Raw genomic sequence first — 17,166 nt, 5'->3', positions numbered from 1 at the left:
AACTGTGAGACAAAGAAGAGCTCAATTACAGATGGAGGGCTTTAACCAGGTGCCAACCTCTGGTGTTGAAAAATGAAGCCAATGTCGAAGTGTAGAAAAGCTGTAACACAAAAGCTGATGTTGGTTTCTCAAAGAATCCGAGTCCCCTTGGAACCCATTCAATAATGCCAAATTTCAAAGTGCAGATAAACACATTAAAAGTCCAGTCCAAACTCTGTCCATCTTTGTGGTCTCGCCAGTCCTCAGACCTGGACCCCATAGAAAATCTGTGGAGGGACTTCAAAGTCCCCAGGACGTTGAACTGAATTGAAAATTGAAATGAAAGTCCTTTATTTGTCCTTCTGGGGGAAATTTCAGTGTTCCAGCAGTAGTATAACAAAAAGGAAAAATAATTAAGAAATAGAATAGAAATGTTAACATTTAAAAAGCCAACCTTATATAGAAAAATTAAATATAGACTATATAGAAATTTAAGACAGACGTTTTTGTACAATATAAGCCACCTGTCATAGTGTGGGAAGGAAGGACCCAATCGCAGGCAGCCAGGTGGATCAAAAACTCCTTTAATTCCAAAAACACCGGAACACAGGAACAAGCAGAGCTGGCACAGGCAAGGAACACAGACTGAACACGCTGACAGACCCACAAGGAACCGACAGGAAACAGCAAGGGAAGCAGGGCTTAAAAAGAGGAGAGCACAGGCGTCACACATTAGGGTGGTAACGAGACAGGTGACTAGGCAGGAGAACATGAGGAGCAGACAAACACAAAACAGACCCTGAGCGCCCCCATCTGGCCACAGGGGCACAGGGCGTGACACCGCCACCAAGTCTTTGGTCTTTCCAGTTAATTTGGAGGCATTTCTGCTGGCACCAGTCCACAGAGTTCTGCATCAGTCCTCTGTACTCCCGATCGTCATCATTTGAAATGAGACCAACAATCGCAGAGTCTTAAGAGAACTTCTGCAGGTGACAGCTGGCCGAGTTGAACATGAAGTCTGCAGTGTACAGGGTGAACAGAAAGGGAGCCAAGACTGATCCCTGTGGGGCTCCTGTGCTGCAGTCCACCACAGTCCCGGGCCCTGACAAACTGTGGTCTGTTTGTGCGGTAGTCCAGGATCCAGCCCGAGAGGTGGTGATCCACCCCTGTGACCTCCAGCTGGTCCCTCAGTAGAACCTGCTGGATCCTCACAGTGCTGTCAGGCTGCTCCAGGTGGGACAGAGCTCTGTCCAGGAGGAAGACAACAGCATCGTCCACCCCAATGCCAGGCTGGTAGGCCAACTGCAGCGGGTCCATCGATGCGCTCACTGGAGGGCGGAGATGGGCGAGGACCAGCCTCTCCAGAGCCTTCACCAGATGAGACGTCAGAGCCACCGGCCTGTAGCTGTTGAAGTCCTTGGGGTGAGATGTTTTGGGTACAGGTACCACGCTAGACGTCTTCCACAGCTGTGGTTCTCTTCTCAGCTTCTGGCTCACGTTGAAGATGTGTCACGGACCGTGACAAGATGAGCCTGATGATGCTGCACAACTGGTCTGAGCAGGACTTGAGAAGCCTGAAGCTGAAACCATCCGGATCAGCCGCTTTCTTTGTCTTCATCCTCCTGAGCTCATTCCTCACCTGGGAGGAAGTGAGGGAAAGGGGGGGGGGGGGGGGGGGGGGGCAGCTGAACAGAGTTCAGCCTCAGCAGACCATGTCTTTACTGTGCGGGTCACAGCAGGATGACTGTGCACAAGAGGTGTGTACACCGGCGGGAGATGAACCATGTTGTGATCTCCTTTCCCCTGAAGAGGCAGTGGTGAGGAGCTGTAAGTGTACCCACAGACTGTGAGGGTAGGGACCACTTACTTATCTGTTTCATCTCATCTGTTTGACTGTCTTGCCCAAGGACACTTCGACATGCAGACAGAGGGAGACAGGAATCAAACTGACAACCTCCCTATTGAGAGACGACTGCTCTCCCCACTGGACCACAGCCGCCCATACGTAAATACTGTCATACTGTAAACAATAGAGCTCTGCACAGACTGACCCGACGTGGTGGAAAACAGTGAAAAAAGTAAAAGAAGGAGCAAAGCAAACTCTCATGGTGCGGAAACCGTGGAGCAGACCACAGAATACAAAGAAAAAGAAAAAAAAAAACGAAAGGAGGGAAATTAATCACGACCTAGTAGGAGCTGCTGTAACAGGCTGCCACTCGCGCGGCACCATCTTCGACGGAACTGCTCTACAGGAGCGCTGCTGGAGGAACGGGACAAAATACCAGCTGCAGTGTGTGAAGACCTGCAGTAACCCTTTGACCTCTGTTATTGCCAAACACAAGTGCTGAGTTGAACTTTTGTGATCAACCAAATACTTATTTTCTACAATGATTTACCAATACACTCCTTAAAAATCTTCTGTGATTACCTGGATTTTTTTTTTTCACATTAGTCTCTCACAACTGAAGCGGAGCTATGATGAATGTTACAGATCTCTGTCAACATTTAAGTGGGACAACTTGAACATTTGGTGGATGATTAAATACGTTTTGGTCCCACTGTAACCACCTGCAGACAGCGGATCATGTTGAATGGGCGGATTATTTGTTCTGCGCCTGCGCTTCCCCGTGCAAAGTGATGCAATGAGGGCTGATTTGTTTTGGGGTGATTTTCACCCAAATTCCATCTGGTTTGAACAGAAAATCAAAGCAGACTTCAATTAACGAATCTGTAATGTTCAAAATAAACAAACACGTACACACATACACTTCAGACTGAGTTCAGAGGATGCTCAGGATGAGACACGAAGACGTCTGAGCTTCTCCTCCCTCCAGACCAGTGTTTGATGGAGGAAGAGGATCAGAACAGAGCTGAAAGAGCTGAAAGACTTTAGAAATCCTTTCTCTGCTGCACATGAAAACCACCTGACCTTAACTGTGTCTGTCTCCAGTGACCAATGCCTGAATTTTACAGTTTAATGGAGGCTGAAACAACTAAAGTTTAAACTGATTATTAACATGACTGCAGCCAAAGTTCAACAGATCCTGTCAGATCAGTTGAATCAGTGAGATTTAATCACTGCAGTTTGCACACAGTCTGTTAATTACAAAAGCAGATACATACGTGTGTTCAAAGAACTCAAAAATATCTTCAATTTACAGCTGCCAGAATGCATATCATTGTCCATGAGTAAAACCTGTTTTGTGAGTTGTGGCGTGATTTTAACTGTGCAGAAGCGGTTTCACACAGTGATTGCTCGCAGCCTGACCACCCCTCCCTTCAGATCAGTGGGTGGAGCTCACTTGTTGACACACTGCCTGGGTGGAGATGAGACTGCAGAAGAGTTTCATTTCTCCAGAAGAGAGGCCGACAGCAGAGGGTCTGGACGCCTCCTGAGGATTTCTACTGATGTGAGTAGAAAACTAACAGTTTGATGAGGACAGGACTCACTGAGGGGGATTTCCAAGAAACACAGCAGCTGCTTTACTCTCTCACACTTCCTCTGTTGTCGTAGGATGAGTGAGCAGGTTTACAGGAACAGTATATCGGTCTGACAGCAGAGGTCAGGTTTACAGGGTGCACTGTTTTGATGTTTGTGTGTATACTGTATATTAGGGAACTGCTGTGTGCAAACAATATATAGTACATTTTTGAGGTGATATCAATTTCTTTTTCTTTGTACTTACTCTCTTCATGTTTGTTGATGGTTAATTTACTGTATTTAAACAACCCTCCCCCCCAGCCAGAGTTTTGGTTCAGTCCAACTGGTCCTGACTACACTGAGGCTCTGTCCCAATACCCACACTACGCCCTACGGTCCTCAGTGGAGTGTGCACTTAGTTGAAGTGCGCGTAAGGGTTCGAGTGCGTAGGTTACAAGGGTGCAAAAATTGAAGAATTGGGACGGTGATGGTTACGTCATCGCTTTGCGTCACTGCATCAGATATGCGACACTAATCATGGCGGGAGTTGGCGTTGTCTTCGGAATTTTGCTTTTGAAAATGATTGCAAAACTGCACTGCAGTGCTCTATAAAACCAATGCATTATTATTATTATTATCATTATTACCAGTTGATGATTTTACGGAGAAAGAAGAGCCAGAAACGAATGTGGTTCATTCGCCAGGCACTCGCCGCTGCGCCGGACTTTCGTCAACCGGTAATTTTAATCTATTGTCTTTTGTTTCATTTTAGCTGATGTGAAGCATCCCCTTGAAAACGAGATGGTGAATCTCAAGGGGGCTTACCTCCATACACAAAATGAATAAATGGTAAATATAAATATACTAAACATGTGTGCAAGTTTCACTTTTGCTTTTGCACTTTTATTTCAGTCATTCCACTCCACGTTATGGTTAATTCAGTATCCGTAAATACAAAACGGTGTATTTATCAGTGAAATAATAATTCACATTCGATGTATCTTTCTAAGTAACAGTGCTAACTTCAATTCACCCACAGGTACATCATAATAAAAAAAATCAAATATCGTAATACTTACACTTGAAAATACATTTTTTTGGCGCTGGAGTGTCGCTGACCACCGCCATGTTTTTCTGTCTTGTCGGCCGTTAGGAACTGTGGGTAATCTCCTTCGGCTGAGTCCGCTCCGATGCGGGCTTCGCTGGAGTGTGGATCAAGGGCGCAAAGGGGGCGGGGCCAAAGAGCACTCTGGAGGATTGGGACACCCCACGCACTCACACCCCTCAGCGGGAACGCGCAATTGAGGGGCACAAGGGTGGGAGTGCGAGTATTGGGACAGGGCCTGATTGAGGTTTCGCTGTGTTGATTTCTTGCTTCATTCCTGCTCCCTCTCTGTGAGGCTGGCAGTGAATTTAGTCAGTTTGTCAATTATTGGACAATGTTTGGCAAAGGGAATCTGACAAACGGTTGAGTTATTTTTCAGAAACTCCAAACTTCCATCTGTTTAGATGGAAGTTTAAGTGTTTTTGTGTTTTCAAATCTTCCACACCACATCCAGGTGTATCCCATCCTGAGTCGCAGTAGTCACTCAGTCCCTCACAGATGTGACTATTACAGTTAAAAACAAGCTGAGAGCTTCAGCTTCCAGCTGAACGACGGCTGGAAGGTGAAGTGAAGCTGCTGGGTCTCCTGAATGTAATCAGCCTGTGACGGCCTCTCCCTTCTCTGCCTCCTCCTCTTTCACAGATCTCCCAGCTGAGGATCACTGACGTCTCAGGAAACCAGAGGGTCCAGCTTCAACCCTGCTGAGCAGGAGGAGAAACTCTTCAAACCCTGGCTGTTGCTGAGAGGAGAGGATGGCTCAGAGAGGATCTCAGCTGGATTCAGACAAGTTTTTTTGCTCCATCTGTCTGGATCTCCTGAAGGATCCGCAGACGGTTCCCCGTGGACACAGCTACTGCAGCAGCTGTATTAAAGAACACTGGAATGAAGAGAAGATCAAGGGAATCTACAGCTGTCCTCAGTGCAGGAAGGAGTTCACACAGAGACCTGACTTGGAGAAGAACATCCTGATAGCAGAGTTAGTGGAGGATCTGAAGAAGACTGAACTCCAAGCTGCTGCAGCTGATCTCTGCTCTGCTGGACCTGAAGATGTGTCCTGTGATGTTTGCTCTGGGGGGAAGCTGAAAGCCGTCAAGTCCTGTCTGGTCTGTTTGGTCTCTTACTGTGAGGAACACCTCCAACCTCACCATCAATCTCCTGCTTTTAAGAAGCACCAGCTGGTGGAGCCCTCCAAGAAGCTCCAGGAGAAGATCTGCTCTCTTCACGATGAGGTGATGAAGATTTTCTGTCGCACCGATCAGCAGAGTATCTGTTACCTCTGCACCATGGACCAACACAGAGGACATGAAACAGTCCCAGCTGCAGCAGAGAGGAGGCAGAAGCAGAAGGAGCTGGAGGAGAGTCGACTAAACATCCAGCGGAGAATCCAGGAGCGAGAGAAAGAGGTGAAGCTGCTTCAGCAGGAGATCAGTGAGCTGAAGAGGAAAGACGTCCAGCTGGAGCAGCTGGCTCACACAGAGGACCACACCCAGTTTCTGATCAGCTACCCCTCAGTGTCAGCACTCAGTGAGCCCACACACTCCTCCAGCATCCAGACTGCTCCTCTCAGATACTTTGAGGATGTGGCAGCAGCTGTGTCAGAGAGCAGAGACACAGGGACTAAAACCTCAGTGAGAACCGCTGAAGAGGAGCTTTTACTGCTTCAACCACAGCCAAAGACCAGAGCAGAGTTCTTACAATACTCTCAGCAGATCACACTGGATCCAGACTCTGTACACAGGTTTATGTTGTTGTCTGACAGCAACAGAAAAGTAACTTTTACATCAGAAAAACAGCCTTATCCTGATCATCCAGACAGATTCACTGAAGATCTTCAGGTTCTGAGCAGAGAGAGTCTGACTGGACGTCATTACTTTGAGGTGGAGTGGAGAGGAGAAGGAGTTTTTGTAGCAGTCTCATACAAGAACATCAGCAGAGCAGGAAGGAGAAATGAATGTGTATTTGGATCAAATGAGAAATCCTGGGCTCTCCTGTATGATAAACATTTGTCTTTTCGGAACAAAAATGTTTATTCTTCAGTCAGTCATGATGCGTGGTGCTTAGTCCACAGAGGTAACAACTCAGCTTCTCAGTCCTCCAGAGTGGGAGTGTACCTGGATCACAGAGCAGGTGTTCTGTCTTTCTACATCGTCTCTGACAAAATGACTTACGCCTCCGGCGTCGAGACCACCTTCACTCAGCCGCTACACGCTGGGATTGGATTTTGCTTTGCGAATGAAGGAAACTCTGCAGAGACCCTGAAACCTCAGTAGAGACTCCATCAGATCTCCTTGTGTGGTTTTCTAAAGGATCCTCCACACTTTCTGAGCTGAGACGATGAGATTTCTGACAGGAGGAAAACCAACAGATGGTCGCCCGTCTTCTCAGAGACTTTCTACATTTTTAATGGTTTGGAGTCATTGAAAAAAAGTAGAAAAATCGATGATAGTGATGATGTTTGTAAATCCTGTGATTTCTTCTTTCTGTGTGGTGCTGAGATTGTTTATGAGTCCTGAACGTAACACAGTCAATCTGCTCGTACTGCAGAAATCCAGCTGGTGGCGCCACTGCCACTGAAATTCCAGTCAATGAAGAGTGTGTGATGTGAAAAGACAATAAAATGATTCTCTGGGATCATGGTGATCGTGTCAGCCCTCAGTCTCCTTGTTGTACTGGTTATGAATGCCACAGGAGGATTGTGGGAAGGTTTGAGTTGAAGAGAGTTCAGTGGGAGGGCCAAGCTGAAACACCTGCTCAGGTGAAGTGACAGGACAGCATTCACACATGAAGAGCATCGAGGCAGCCACATCCCACTGATCAGACGCACCAACACTGATGCCACACACTCTGCCTTTATCATGTATTCATGGGACAAGAAACAGTGTGGCATCTCGATCTACCATCTTACACCACACTGACACTCAGGAGTGTTTGTGTAATGCTACTTGTGCCAACTATTAAGGAAAAAATAATTGGATTTCTTCTCGTAGCATATTGATTTTATTAGAAATCCTCCATGGTTAAGAGCCAGAAGGGAAGATTCAATCTGTCAAAAATAGTTTTTTTCCATCATGTGGCATTTTAAGTGAAAAGGTCATCAAACCCATCAGGTGCCATAAACATCCCACATTCATCTTGATCAGAAAAAAATGTTTTAAAAATAATATACAGTATATATAAATTTAGAGTTGAAAGTTTTTCTTCATGCATTATCTACATATTAACAAAATTAAATAATCAAAAGTTAAAATCACAACAATTTCAACATGAAGCCAGTTTTAGTTTTAATTTGTGATGTAAAATAAAGATATATTCCAAAAACCTCTTGAGGCTGATGCTGGTTTGGTTCTTTCATGGCAGCATCAGTGATACCTTAGCTTAGGTCAGAGTATGTCCCACTTTCCCCTACCTCACTTTTGTGCAACTGGCGCATGGACAAGATATCTTGGCTTAATCCCTGATCTTAGTTTTTGAGCAACCGGCCTCTGGCAGCGTGACTGTGTTTACCTGGCACATGGAGCTGGGTCACAAGGAGAGGTAAGGCTGAATTGATTCAGCAAACAATCAGTTTTCCAGATGAAAAGACGACGGGTCTTCAGGTGATCCATGGGGAGAAGATCGGTCTGTAAGGTAGAGATACCATCAGAAACAGCGTTTCAGTCAAGCAATCACCTGTCATTGTGAAACATCCCGAATGCTGGTCCAGGAAAAACTCAGGGCCTGTTACCATGGCAACAATACTCTGGGCCAATGAAAATGCAACTTTCTGGAAATGCTCGGGCTCCATGTCTTTGTTGACAGTGGAAGCACCAGAGTGTCATGACTCCCAGTCTATTTTCTCCTGGACTTGGTAGTGTTGAAGCAACTGTGAGACAAAGAAGAGCTCAATTACAGATGGAGGGCTTTAACCAGGTGCCAACCTCTGGTGTTGAAAAATGAAGCCAATGTCGAAGTGTAGAAAAGCTGTAACACAAAAGCTGATGTTGGTTTCTCAAAGAATCCGAGTCCCCTTGGAACCCATTCAATAATGCCAAATTTCAAAGTGCAGATAAACACATTAAAAGTCCAGTCCAAACTCTGTCCATCTTTGTGGTCTCGCCAGTCCTCAGACCTGGACCCCATAGAAAATCTGTGGAGGGACTTCAAAGTCCCCAGGACGTTGAACTGAATTGAAAATTGAAATGAAAGTCCTTTATTTGTCCTTCTGGGGGAAATTTCAGTGTTCCAGCAGTAGTATAACAAAAAGGAAAAATAATTAAGAAATAGAATAGAAATGTTAACATTTAAAAAGCCAACCTTATATAGAAAAATTAAATATAGACTATATAGAAATTTAAGACAGACGTTTTTGTACAATATAAGCCACCTGTCATAGTGTGGGAAGGAAGGACCCAATCGCAGGCAGCCAGGTGGATCAAAAACTCCTTTAATTCCAAAAACACCGGAACACAGGAACAAGCAGAGCTGGCACAGGCAAGGAACACAGACTGAACACGCTGACAGACCCACAAGGAACCGACAGGAAACAGCAAGGGAAGCAGGGCTTAAAAAGAGGAGAGCACAGGCGTCACACATTAGGGTGGTAACGAGACAGGTGACTAGGCAGGAGAACATGAGGAGCAGACAAACACAAAACAGACCCTGAGCGCCCCCATCTGGCCACAGGGGCACAGGGCGTGACACCGCCACCAAGTCTTTGGTCTTTCCAGTTAATTTGGAGGCATTTCTGCTGGCACCAGTCCACAGAGTTCTGCATCAGTCCTCTGTACTCCCGATCGTCATCATTTGAAATGAGACCAACAATCGCAGAGTCTTAAGAGAACTTCTGCAGGTGACAGCTGGCCGAGTTGAACATGAAGTCTGCAGTGTACAGGGTGAACAGAAAGGGAGCCAAGACTGATCCCTGTGGGGCTCCTGTGCTGCAGTCCACCACAGTCCCGGGCCCTGACAAACTGTGGTCTGTTTGTGCGGTAGTCCAGGATCCAGCCCGAGAGGTGGTGATCCACCCCTGTGACCTCCAGCTGGTCCCTCAGTAGAACCTGCTGGATCCTCACAGTGCTGTCAGGCTGCTCCAGGTGGGACAGAGCTCTGTCCAGGAGGAAGACAACAGCATCGTCCACCCCAATGCCAGGCTGGTAGGCCAACTGCAGCGGGTCCATCGATGCGCTCACTGGAGGGCGGAGATGGGCGAGGACCAGCCTCTCCAGAGCCTTCACCAGATGAGACGTCAGAGCCACCGGCCTGTAGCTGTTGAAGTCCTTGGGGTGAGATGTTTTGGGTACAGGTACCACGCTAGACGTCTTCCACAGCTGTGGTTCTCTTCTCAGCTTCTGGCTCACGTTGAAGATGTGTCACGGACCGTGACAAGATGAGCCTGATGATGCTGCACAACTGGTCTGAGCAGGACTTGAGAAGCCTGAAGCTGAAACCATCCGGATCAGCCGCTTTCTTTGTCTTCATCCTCCTGAGCTCATTCCTCACCTGGGAGGAAGTGAGGGAAAGGGGGGGGGGGGGGGGGGGGGGCAGCTGAACAGAGTTCAGCCTCAGCAGACCATGTCTTTACTGTGCGGGTCACAGCAGGATGACTGTGCACAAGAGGTGTGTACACCGGCGGGAGATGAACCATGTTGTGATCTCCTTTCCCCTGAAGAGGCAGTGGTGAGGAGCTGTAAGTGTACCCACAGACTGTGAGGGTAGGGACCACTTACTTATCTGTTTCATCTCATCTGTTTGACTGTCTTGCCCAAGGACACTTCGACATGCAGACAGAGGGAGACAGGAATCAAACTGACAACCTCCCTATTGAGAGACGACTGCTCTCCCCACTGGACCACAGCCGCCCATACGTAAATACTGTCATACTGTAAACAATAGAGCTCTGCACAGACTGACCCGACGTGGTGGAAAACAGTGAAAAAAGTAAAAGAAGGAGCAAAGCAAACTCTCATGGTGCGGAAACCGTGGAGCAGACCACAGAATACAAAGAAAAAGAAAAAAAAAAAACGAAAGGAGGGAAATTAATCACGACCTAGTAGGAGCTGCTGTAACAGGCTGCCACTCGCGCGGCACCATCTTCGACGGAACTGCTCTACAGGAGCGCTGCTGGAGGAACGGGACAAAATACCAGCTGCAGTGTGTGAAGACCTGCAGTAACCCTTTGACCTCTGTTATTGCCAAACACAAGTGCTGAGTTGAACTTTTGTGATCAACCAAATACTTATTTTCTACAATGATTTACCAATACACTCCTTAAAAATCTTCTGTGATTACCTGGATTTTTTTTTTTCACATTAGTCTCTCACAACTGAAGCGGAGCTATGATGAATGTTACAGATCTCTGTCAACATTTAAGTGGGACAACTTGAACATTTGGTGGATGATTAAATACGTTTTGGTCCCACTGTAACCACCTGCAGACAGCGGATCATGTTGAATGGGCGGATTATTTGTTCTGCGCCTGCGCTTCCCCGTGCAAAGTGATGCAATGAGGGCTGATTTGTTTTGGGGTGATTTTCACCCAAATTCCATCTGGTTTGAACAGAAAATCAAAGCAGACTTCAATTAACGAATCTGTAATGTTCAAAATAAACAAACACGTACACACATACACTTCAGACTGAGTTCAGAGGATGCTCAGGATGAGACACGAAGACGTCTGAGCTTCTCCTCCCTCCAGACCAGTGTTTGATGGAGGAAGAGGATCAGAACAGAGCTGAAAGAGCTGAAAGACTTTAGAAATCCTTTCTCTGCTGCACATGAAAACCACCTGACCTTAACTGTGTCTGTCTCCAGTGACCAATGCCTGAATTTTACAGTTTAATGGAGGCTGAAACAACTAAAGTTTAAACTGATTATTAACATGACTGCAGCCAAAGTTCAACAGATCCTGTCAGATCAGTTGAATCAGTGAGATTTAATCACTGCAGTTTGCACACAGTCTGTTAATTACAAAAGCAGATACATACGTGTGTTCAAAGAACTCAAAAATATCTTCAATTTACAGCTGCCAGAATGCATATCATTGTCCATGAGTAAAACCTGTTTTGTGAGTTGTGGCGTGATTTTAACTGTGCAGAAGCGGTTTCACACAGTGATTGCTCGCAGCCTGACCACCCCTCCCTTCAGATCAGTGGGTGGAGCTCACTTGTTGACACACTGCCTGGGTGGAGATGAGACTGCAGAAGAGTTTCATTTCTCCAGAAGAGAGGCCGACAGCAGAGGGTCTGGACGCCTCCTGAGGATTTCTACTGATGTGAGTAGAAAACTAACAGTTTGATGAGGACAGGACTCACTGAGGGGGATTTCCAAGAAACACAGCAGCTGCTTTACTCTCTCACACTTCCTCTGTTGTCGTAGGATGAGTGAGCAGGTTTACAGGAACAGTATATCGGTCTGACAGCAGAGGTCAGGTTTACAGGGTGCACTGTTTTGATGTTTGTGTGTATACTGTATATTAGGGAACTGCTGTGTGCAAACAATATATAGTACATTTTTGAGGTGATATCAATTTCTTTTTCTTTGTACTTACTCTCTTCATGTTTGTTGATGGTTAATTTACTGTATTTAAACAACCCTCCCCCCCAGCCAGAGTTTTGGTTCAGTCCAACTGGTCCTGACTACACTGAGGCTCTGTCCCAATACCCACACTACGCCCTACGGTCCTCAGTGGAGTGTGCACTTAGTTGAAGTGCGCGTAAGGGTTCGAGTGCGTAGGTTACAAGGGTGCAAAAATTGAAGAATTGGGACGGTGATGGTTACGTCATCGCTTTGCGTCACTGCATCAGATATGCGACACTAATCATGGCGGGAGTTGGCGTTGTCTTCGGAATTTTGCTTTTGAAAATGATTGCAAAACTGCACTGCAGTGCTCTATAAAACCAATGCATTATTATTATTATTATCATTATTACCAGTTGATGATTTTACGGAGAAAGAAGAGCCAGAAACGAATGTGGTTCATTCGCCAGGCACTCGCCGCTGCGCCGGACTTTCGTCAACCGGTAATTTTAATCTATTGTCTTTTGTTTCATTTTAGCTGATGTGAAGCATCCCCTTGAAAACGAGATGGTGAATCTCAAGGGGGCTTACCTCCATACACAAAATGAATAAATGGTAAATATAAATATACTAAACATGTGTGCAAGTTTCACTTTTGCTTTTGCACTTTTATTTCAGTCATTCCACTCCACGTTATGGTTAATTCAGTATCCGTAAATACAAAACGGTGTATTTATCAGTGAAATAATAATTCACATTCGATGTATCTTTCTAAGTAACAGTGCTAACTTCAATTCACCCACAGGTACATCATAATAAAAAAAATCAAATATCGTAATACTTACACTTGAAAATACATTTTTTTGGCGCTGGAGTGTCGCTGACCACCGCCATGTTTTTCTGTCTTGTCGGCCGTTAGGAACTGTGGGTAATCTCCTTCGGCTGAGTCCGCTCCGATGCGGGCTTCGCTGGAGTGTGGATCAAGGGCGCAAAGGGGGCGGGGCCAAAGAGCACTCTGGAGGATTGGGACACCCCACGCACTCACACCCCTCAGCGGGAACGCGCAATTGAGGGGCACAAGGGTGGGAGTGCGAGTATTGGGACAGGGCCTGATTGAGGTTTCGCTGTGTTGATTTCTTGCTTCATTCCTGCTCCCTCTCTGTGAGGCTGGCAGTGAATTTAGTCAGTTTGTCAATTATTGGACAATGTTTGGCAAAGGGAATCTGACAAACGGTTGAGTTATTTTTCAGAAACTCCAAACTTCCATCTGTTTAGATGGAAGTTTAAGTGTTTTTGTGTTTTCAAATCTTCCACACCACATCCAGGTGTATCCCATCCTGAGTCGCAGTAGTCACTCAGTCCCTCACAGATGTGACTATTACAGTTAAAAACAAGCTGAGAGCTTCAGCTTCCAGCTGAACGACGGCTGGAAGGTGAAGTGAAGCTGCTGGGTCTCCTGAATGTAATCAGCCTGTGACGGCCTCTCCCTTCTCTGCCTCCTCCTCTTTCACAGATCTCCCAGCTGAGGATCACTGACGTCTCAGGAAACCAGAGGGTCCAGCTTCAACCCTGCTGAGCAGGAGGAGAAACTCTTCAAACCCTGGCTGTTGCTGAGAGGAGAGGATGGCTCAGAGAGGATCTCAGCTGGATTCAGACAAGTTTTTTTGCTCCATCTGTCTGGATCTCCTGAAGGATCCGCAGACGGTTCCCCGTGGACACAGCTACTGCAGCAGCTGTATTAAAGAACACTGGAATGAAGAGAAGATCAAGGGAATCTACAGCTGTCCTCAGTGCAGGAAGGAGTTCACACAGAGACCTGACTTGGAGAAGAACATCCTGATAGCAGAGTTAGTGGAGGATCTGAAGAAGACTGAACTCCAAGCTGCTGCAGCTGATCTCTGCTCTGCTGGACCTGAAGATGTGTCCTGTGATGTTTGCTCTGGGGGGAAGCTGAAAGCCGTCAAGTCCTGTCTGGTCTGTTTGGTCTCTTACTGTGAGGAACACCTCCAACCTCACCATCAATCTCCTGCTTTTAAGAAGCACCAGCTGGTGGAGCCCTCCAAGAAGCTCCAGGAGAAGATCTGCTCTCTTCACGATGAGGTGATGAAGATTTTCTGTCGCACCGATCAGCAGAGTATCTGTTACCTCTGCACCATGGACCAACACAGAGGACATGAAACAGTCCCAGCTGCAGCAGAGAGGAGGCAGAAGCAGAAGGAGCTGGAGGAGAGTCGACTAAACATCCAGCGGAGAATCCAGGAGCGAGAGAAAGAGGTGAAGCTGCTTCAGCAGGAGATCAGTGAGCTGAAGAGGAAAGACGTCCAGCTGGAGCAGCTGGCTCACACAGAGGACCACACCCAGTTTCTGATCAGCTACCCCTCAGTGTCAGCACTCAGTGAGCCCACACACTCCTCCAGCATCCAGACTGCTCCTCTCAGATACTTTGAGGATGTGGCAGCAGCTGTGTCAGAGAGCAGAGACACAGGGACTAAAACCTCAGTGAGAACCGCTGAAGAGGAGCTTTTACTGCTTCAACCACAGCCAAAGACCAGAGCAGAGTTCTTACAATACTCTCAGCAGATCACACTGGATCCAGACTCTGTACACAGGTTTATGTTGTTGTCTGACAGCAACAGAAAAGTAACTTTTACATCAGAAAAACAGCCTTATCCTGATCATCCAGACAGATTCACTGAAGATCTTCAGGTTCTGAGCAGAGAGAGTCTGACTGGACGTCATTACTTTGAGGTGGAGTGGAGAGGAGAAGGAGTTTTTGTAGCAGTCTCATACAAGAACATCAGCAGAGCAGGAAGGAGAAATGAATGTGTATTTGGATCAAATGAGAAATCCTGGGCTCTCCTGTATGATAAACATTTGTCTTTTCGGAACAAAAATGTTTATTCTTCAGTCAGTCATGATGCGTGGTGCTTAGTCCACAGAGGTAACAACTCAGCTTCTCAGTCCTCCAGAGTGGGAGTGTACCTGGATCACAGAGCAGGTGTTCTGTCTTTCTACATCGTCTCTGACAAAATGACTTACGCCTCCGGCGTCGAGACCACCTTCACTCAGCCGCTACACGCTGGGATTGGATTTTGCTTTGCGAATGAAGGAAACTCTGCAGAGACCCTGAAACCTCAGTAGAGACTCCATCAGATCTCCTTGTGTGGTTTTCTAAAGGATCCTCCACACTTTCTGAGCTGAGACGATGAGATTTCTGACAGGAGGAAAACCAACAGATGGTCGCCCGTCTTCTCAGAGACTTTCTACATTTTTAATGGTTTGGAGTCATTGAAAAAAGTAGAAAAATCGATGATAGTGATGATGTTTGTAAATCCTGTGATTTCTTCTTTCTGTGTGGTGCTGAGATTGTTTATGAGTCCTGAACGTAACACAGTCAATCTGCTCGTACTGCAGAAATCCAGCTGGTGGCGCCACTGCCACTGAAATTCCAGTCAATGAAGAGTGTGTGATGTGAAAAGACAATAAAATGATTCTCTGGGATCATGGTGATCGTGTCAGCCCTCAGTCTCCTTGTTGTACTGGTTATGAATGCCACAGGAGGATTGTGGGAAGGTTTGAGTTGAAGAGAGTTCAGTGGGAGGGCCAAGCTGAAACACCTGCTCAGGTGAAGTGACAGGACAGCATTCACACATGAAGAGCATCGAGGCAGCCACATCCCACTGATCAGACGCACCAACACTGATGCCACACACTCTGCCTTTATCATGTATTCATGGGACAAGAAACAGTGTGGCATCTCGATCTACCATCTTACACCACACTGACACTCAGGAGTGTTTGTGTAATGCTACTTGTGCCAACTATTAAGGAAAAAATAATTGGATTTCTTCTCGTAGCATATTGATTTTATTAGAAATCCTCCATGGTTAAGAGCCAGAAGGGAAGATTCAATCTGTCAAAAATAGTTTTTTTCCATCATGTGGCATTTTAAGTGAAAAGGTCATCAAACCCATCAGGTGCCATAAACATCCCACATTCATCTTGATCAGAAAAAAATGTTTTAAAAATAATATACAGTATATATAAATTTAGAGTTGAAAGTTTTTCTTCATGCATTATCTACATATTAACAAAATTAAATAATCAAAAGTTAAAATCACAACAATTTCAACATGAAGCCAGTTTTAGTTTTAATTTGTGATGTAAAATAAAGATATATTCCAAAAACCTCTTGAGGCTGATGCTGGTTTGGTTCTTTCATGGCAGCATCAGTGATACCTTAGCTTAGGTCAGAGTATGTCCCACTTTCCCCTACCTCACTTTTGTGCAACTGGCGCATGGACAAGATATCTTGGCTTAATCCCTGATCTTAGTTTTTGAGCAACCGGCCTCTGGCAGCGTGACTGTGTTTACCTGGCACATGGAGCTGGGTCACAAGGAGAGGTAAGGCTGAATTGATTCAGCAAACAATCAGTTTTCCAGATGAAAAGACGACGGGTCTTCAGGTGATCCATGGGGAGAAGATCGGTCTGTAAGGTAGAGATACCATCAGAAACAGCGTTTCAGTCAAGCAATCACCTGTCATTGTGAAACATCCCGAATGCTGGTCCAGGAAAAACTCAGGGCCTGTTACCATGGCAACAATACTCTGGGCCAATGAAAATGCAACTTTCTGGAAATGCTCGGGCTCCATGTCTTTGTTGACAGTGGAAGCACCAGAGTGTCATGACTCCCAGTCTATTTTCTCCTGGACTTGGTAGTGTTGAAGCAACTGTGAGACAAAGAAGAGCTCAATTACAGATGGAGGGCTTTAACCAGGTGCCAACCTCTGGTGTTGAAAAATGAAGCCAATGTCGAAGTGTAGAAAAGCTGTAACACAAAAGCTGATGTTGGTTTCTCAAAGAATCCGAGTCCCCTTGGAACCCATTCAATAATGCCAAATTTCAAAGTGCAGATAAACACATTAAAAGTCCAGTCCAAACTCTGTCCATCTTTGTGGTCTCGCCAGTCCTCAGACCTGGACCCCATAGAAAATCTGTGGAGGGACTTCAAAGTCCCCAGGACGTTGAACTGAATTGAAAATTGAAATGAAAGTCCTTTATTTGTCCTTCTGGGGGAAATTTCAGTGTTCCAGCAGTAGTATAACAAAAAGGAAAAATAATTAAGAAATAGAATAGAAATGTTAACATTTAAAAAGCCAACCTTA

General features: G+C 46.0%; 2 protein-coding genes across 4 annotated transcripts; both read left to right on the top strand.

Moving 5' to 3' along the window:
• Positions 1-3,275: 3,275 nt before the first annotated feature.
• Positions 3,276-7,136, top strand: LOC115381275 (tripartite motif-containing protein 16-like). 2 transcript variants are annotated; one of them, XM_030082570.1, is made up of 3 exons: positions 3,351-3,389; positions 4,173-4,249; positions 5,148-7,136. In XM_030082570.1, the coding sequence occupies exon 3, from the start codon at positions 5,258-5,260 to the stop codon at positions 6,773-6,775; it is 1,518 nt and encodes a 505-aa protein (XP_029938430.1). In that variant the 5' UTR covers positions 3,351-3,389; positions 4,173-4,249; positions 5,148-5,257; the 3' UTR covers positions 6,776-7,136. The 2 variants fall into 2 exon arrangements, with proteins under 2 accessions (XP_029938425.1, XP_029938430.1); XM_030082565.1 differs by lacking the exon at positions 4,173-4,249 and having other exon boundaries at positions 3,276-3,389.
• A 4,504-nt stretch (positions 7,137-11,640) lies between these two features.
• Positions 11,641-15,500, top strand: LOC115381293 (tripartite motif-containing protein 16-like). Of its 2 annotated transcripts, XM_030082581.1 has the most exons (3): positions 11,716-11,754; positions 12,538-12,614; positions 13,513-15,500. In XM_030082581.1, the coding sequence occupies exon 3, from the start codon at positions 13,623-13,625 to the stop codon at positions 15,138-15,140; it is 1,518 nt and encodes a 505-aa protein (XP_029938441.1). In that variant the 5' UTR covers positions 11,716-11,754; positions 12,538-12,614; positions 13,513-13,622; the 3' UTR covers positions 15,141-15,500. The 2 variants fall into 2 exon arrangements, with proteins under 2 accessions (XP_029938435.1, XP_029938441.1); XM_030082575.1 differs by lacking the exon at positions 12,538-12,614 and having other exon boundaries at positions 11,641-11,754.
• Positions 15,501-17,166: the final 1,666 nt, after the last annotated feature.

This window comes from Salarias fasciatus, chromosome 3 (genome assembly GCF_902148845.1).
Source record: "Salarias fasciatus chromosome 3, fSalaFa1.1, whole genome shotgun sequence".
NCBI lineage: Eukaryota > Metazoa > Chordata > Actinopteri > Blenniiformes > Blenniidae > Salarias > Salarias fasciatus.
Note: the sequence above shows the minus strand (reverse complement) of the source record. Positions and strands in the feature narration are given on the sequence as shown.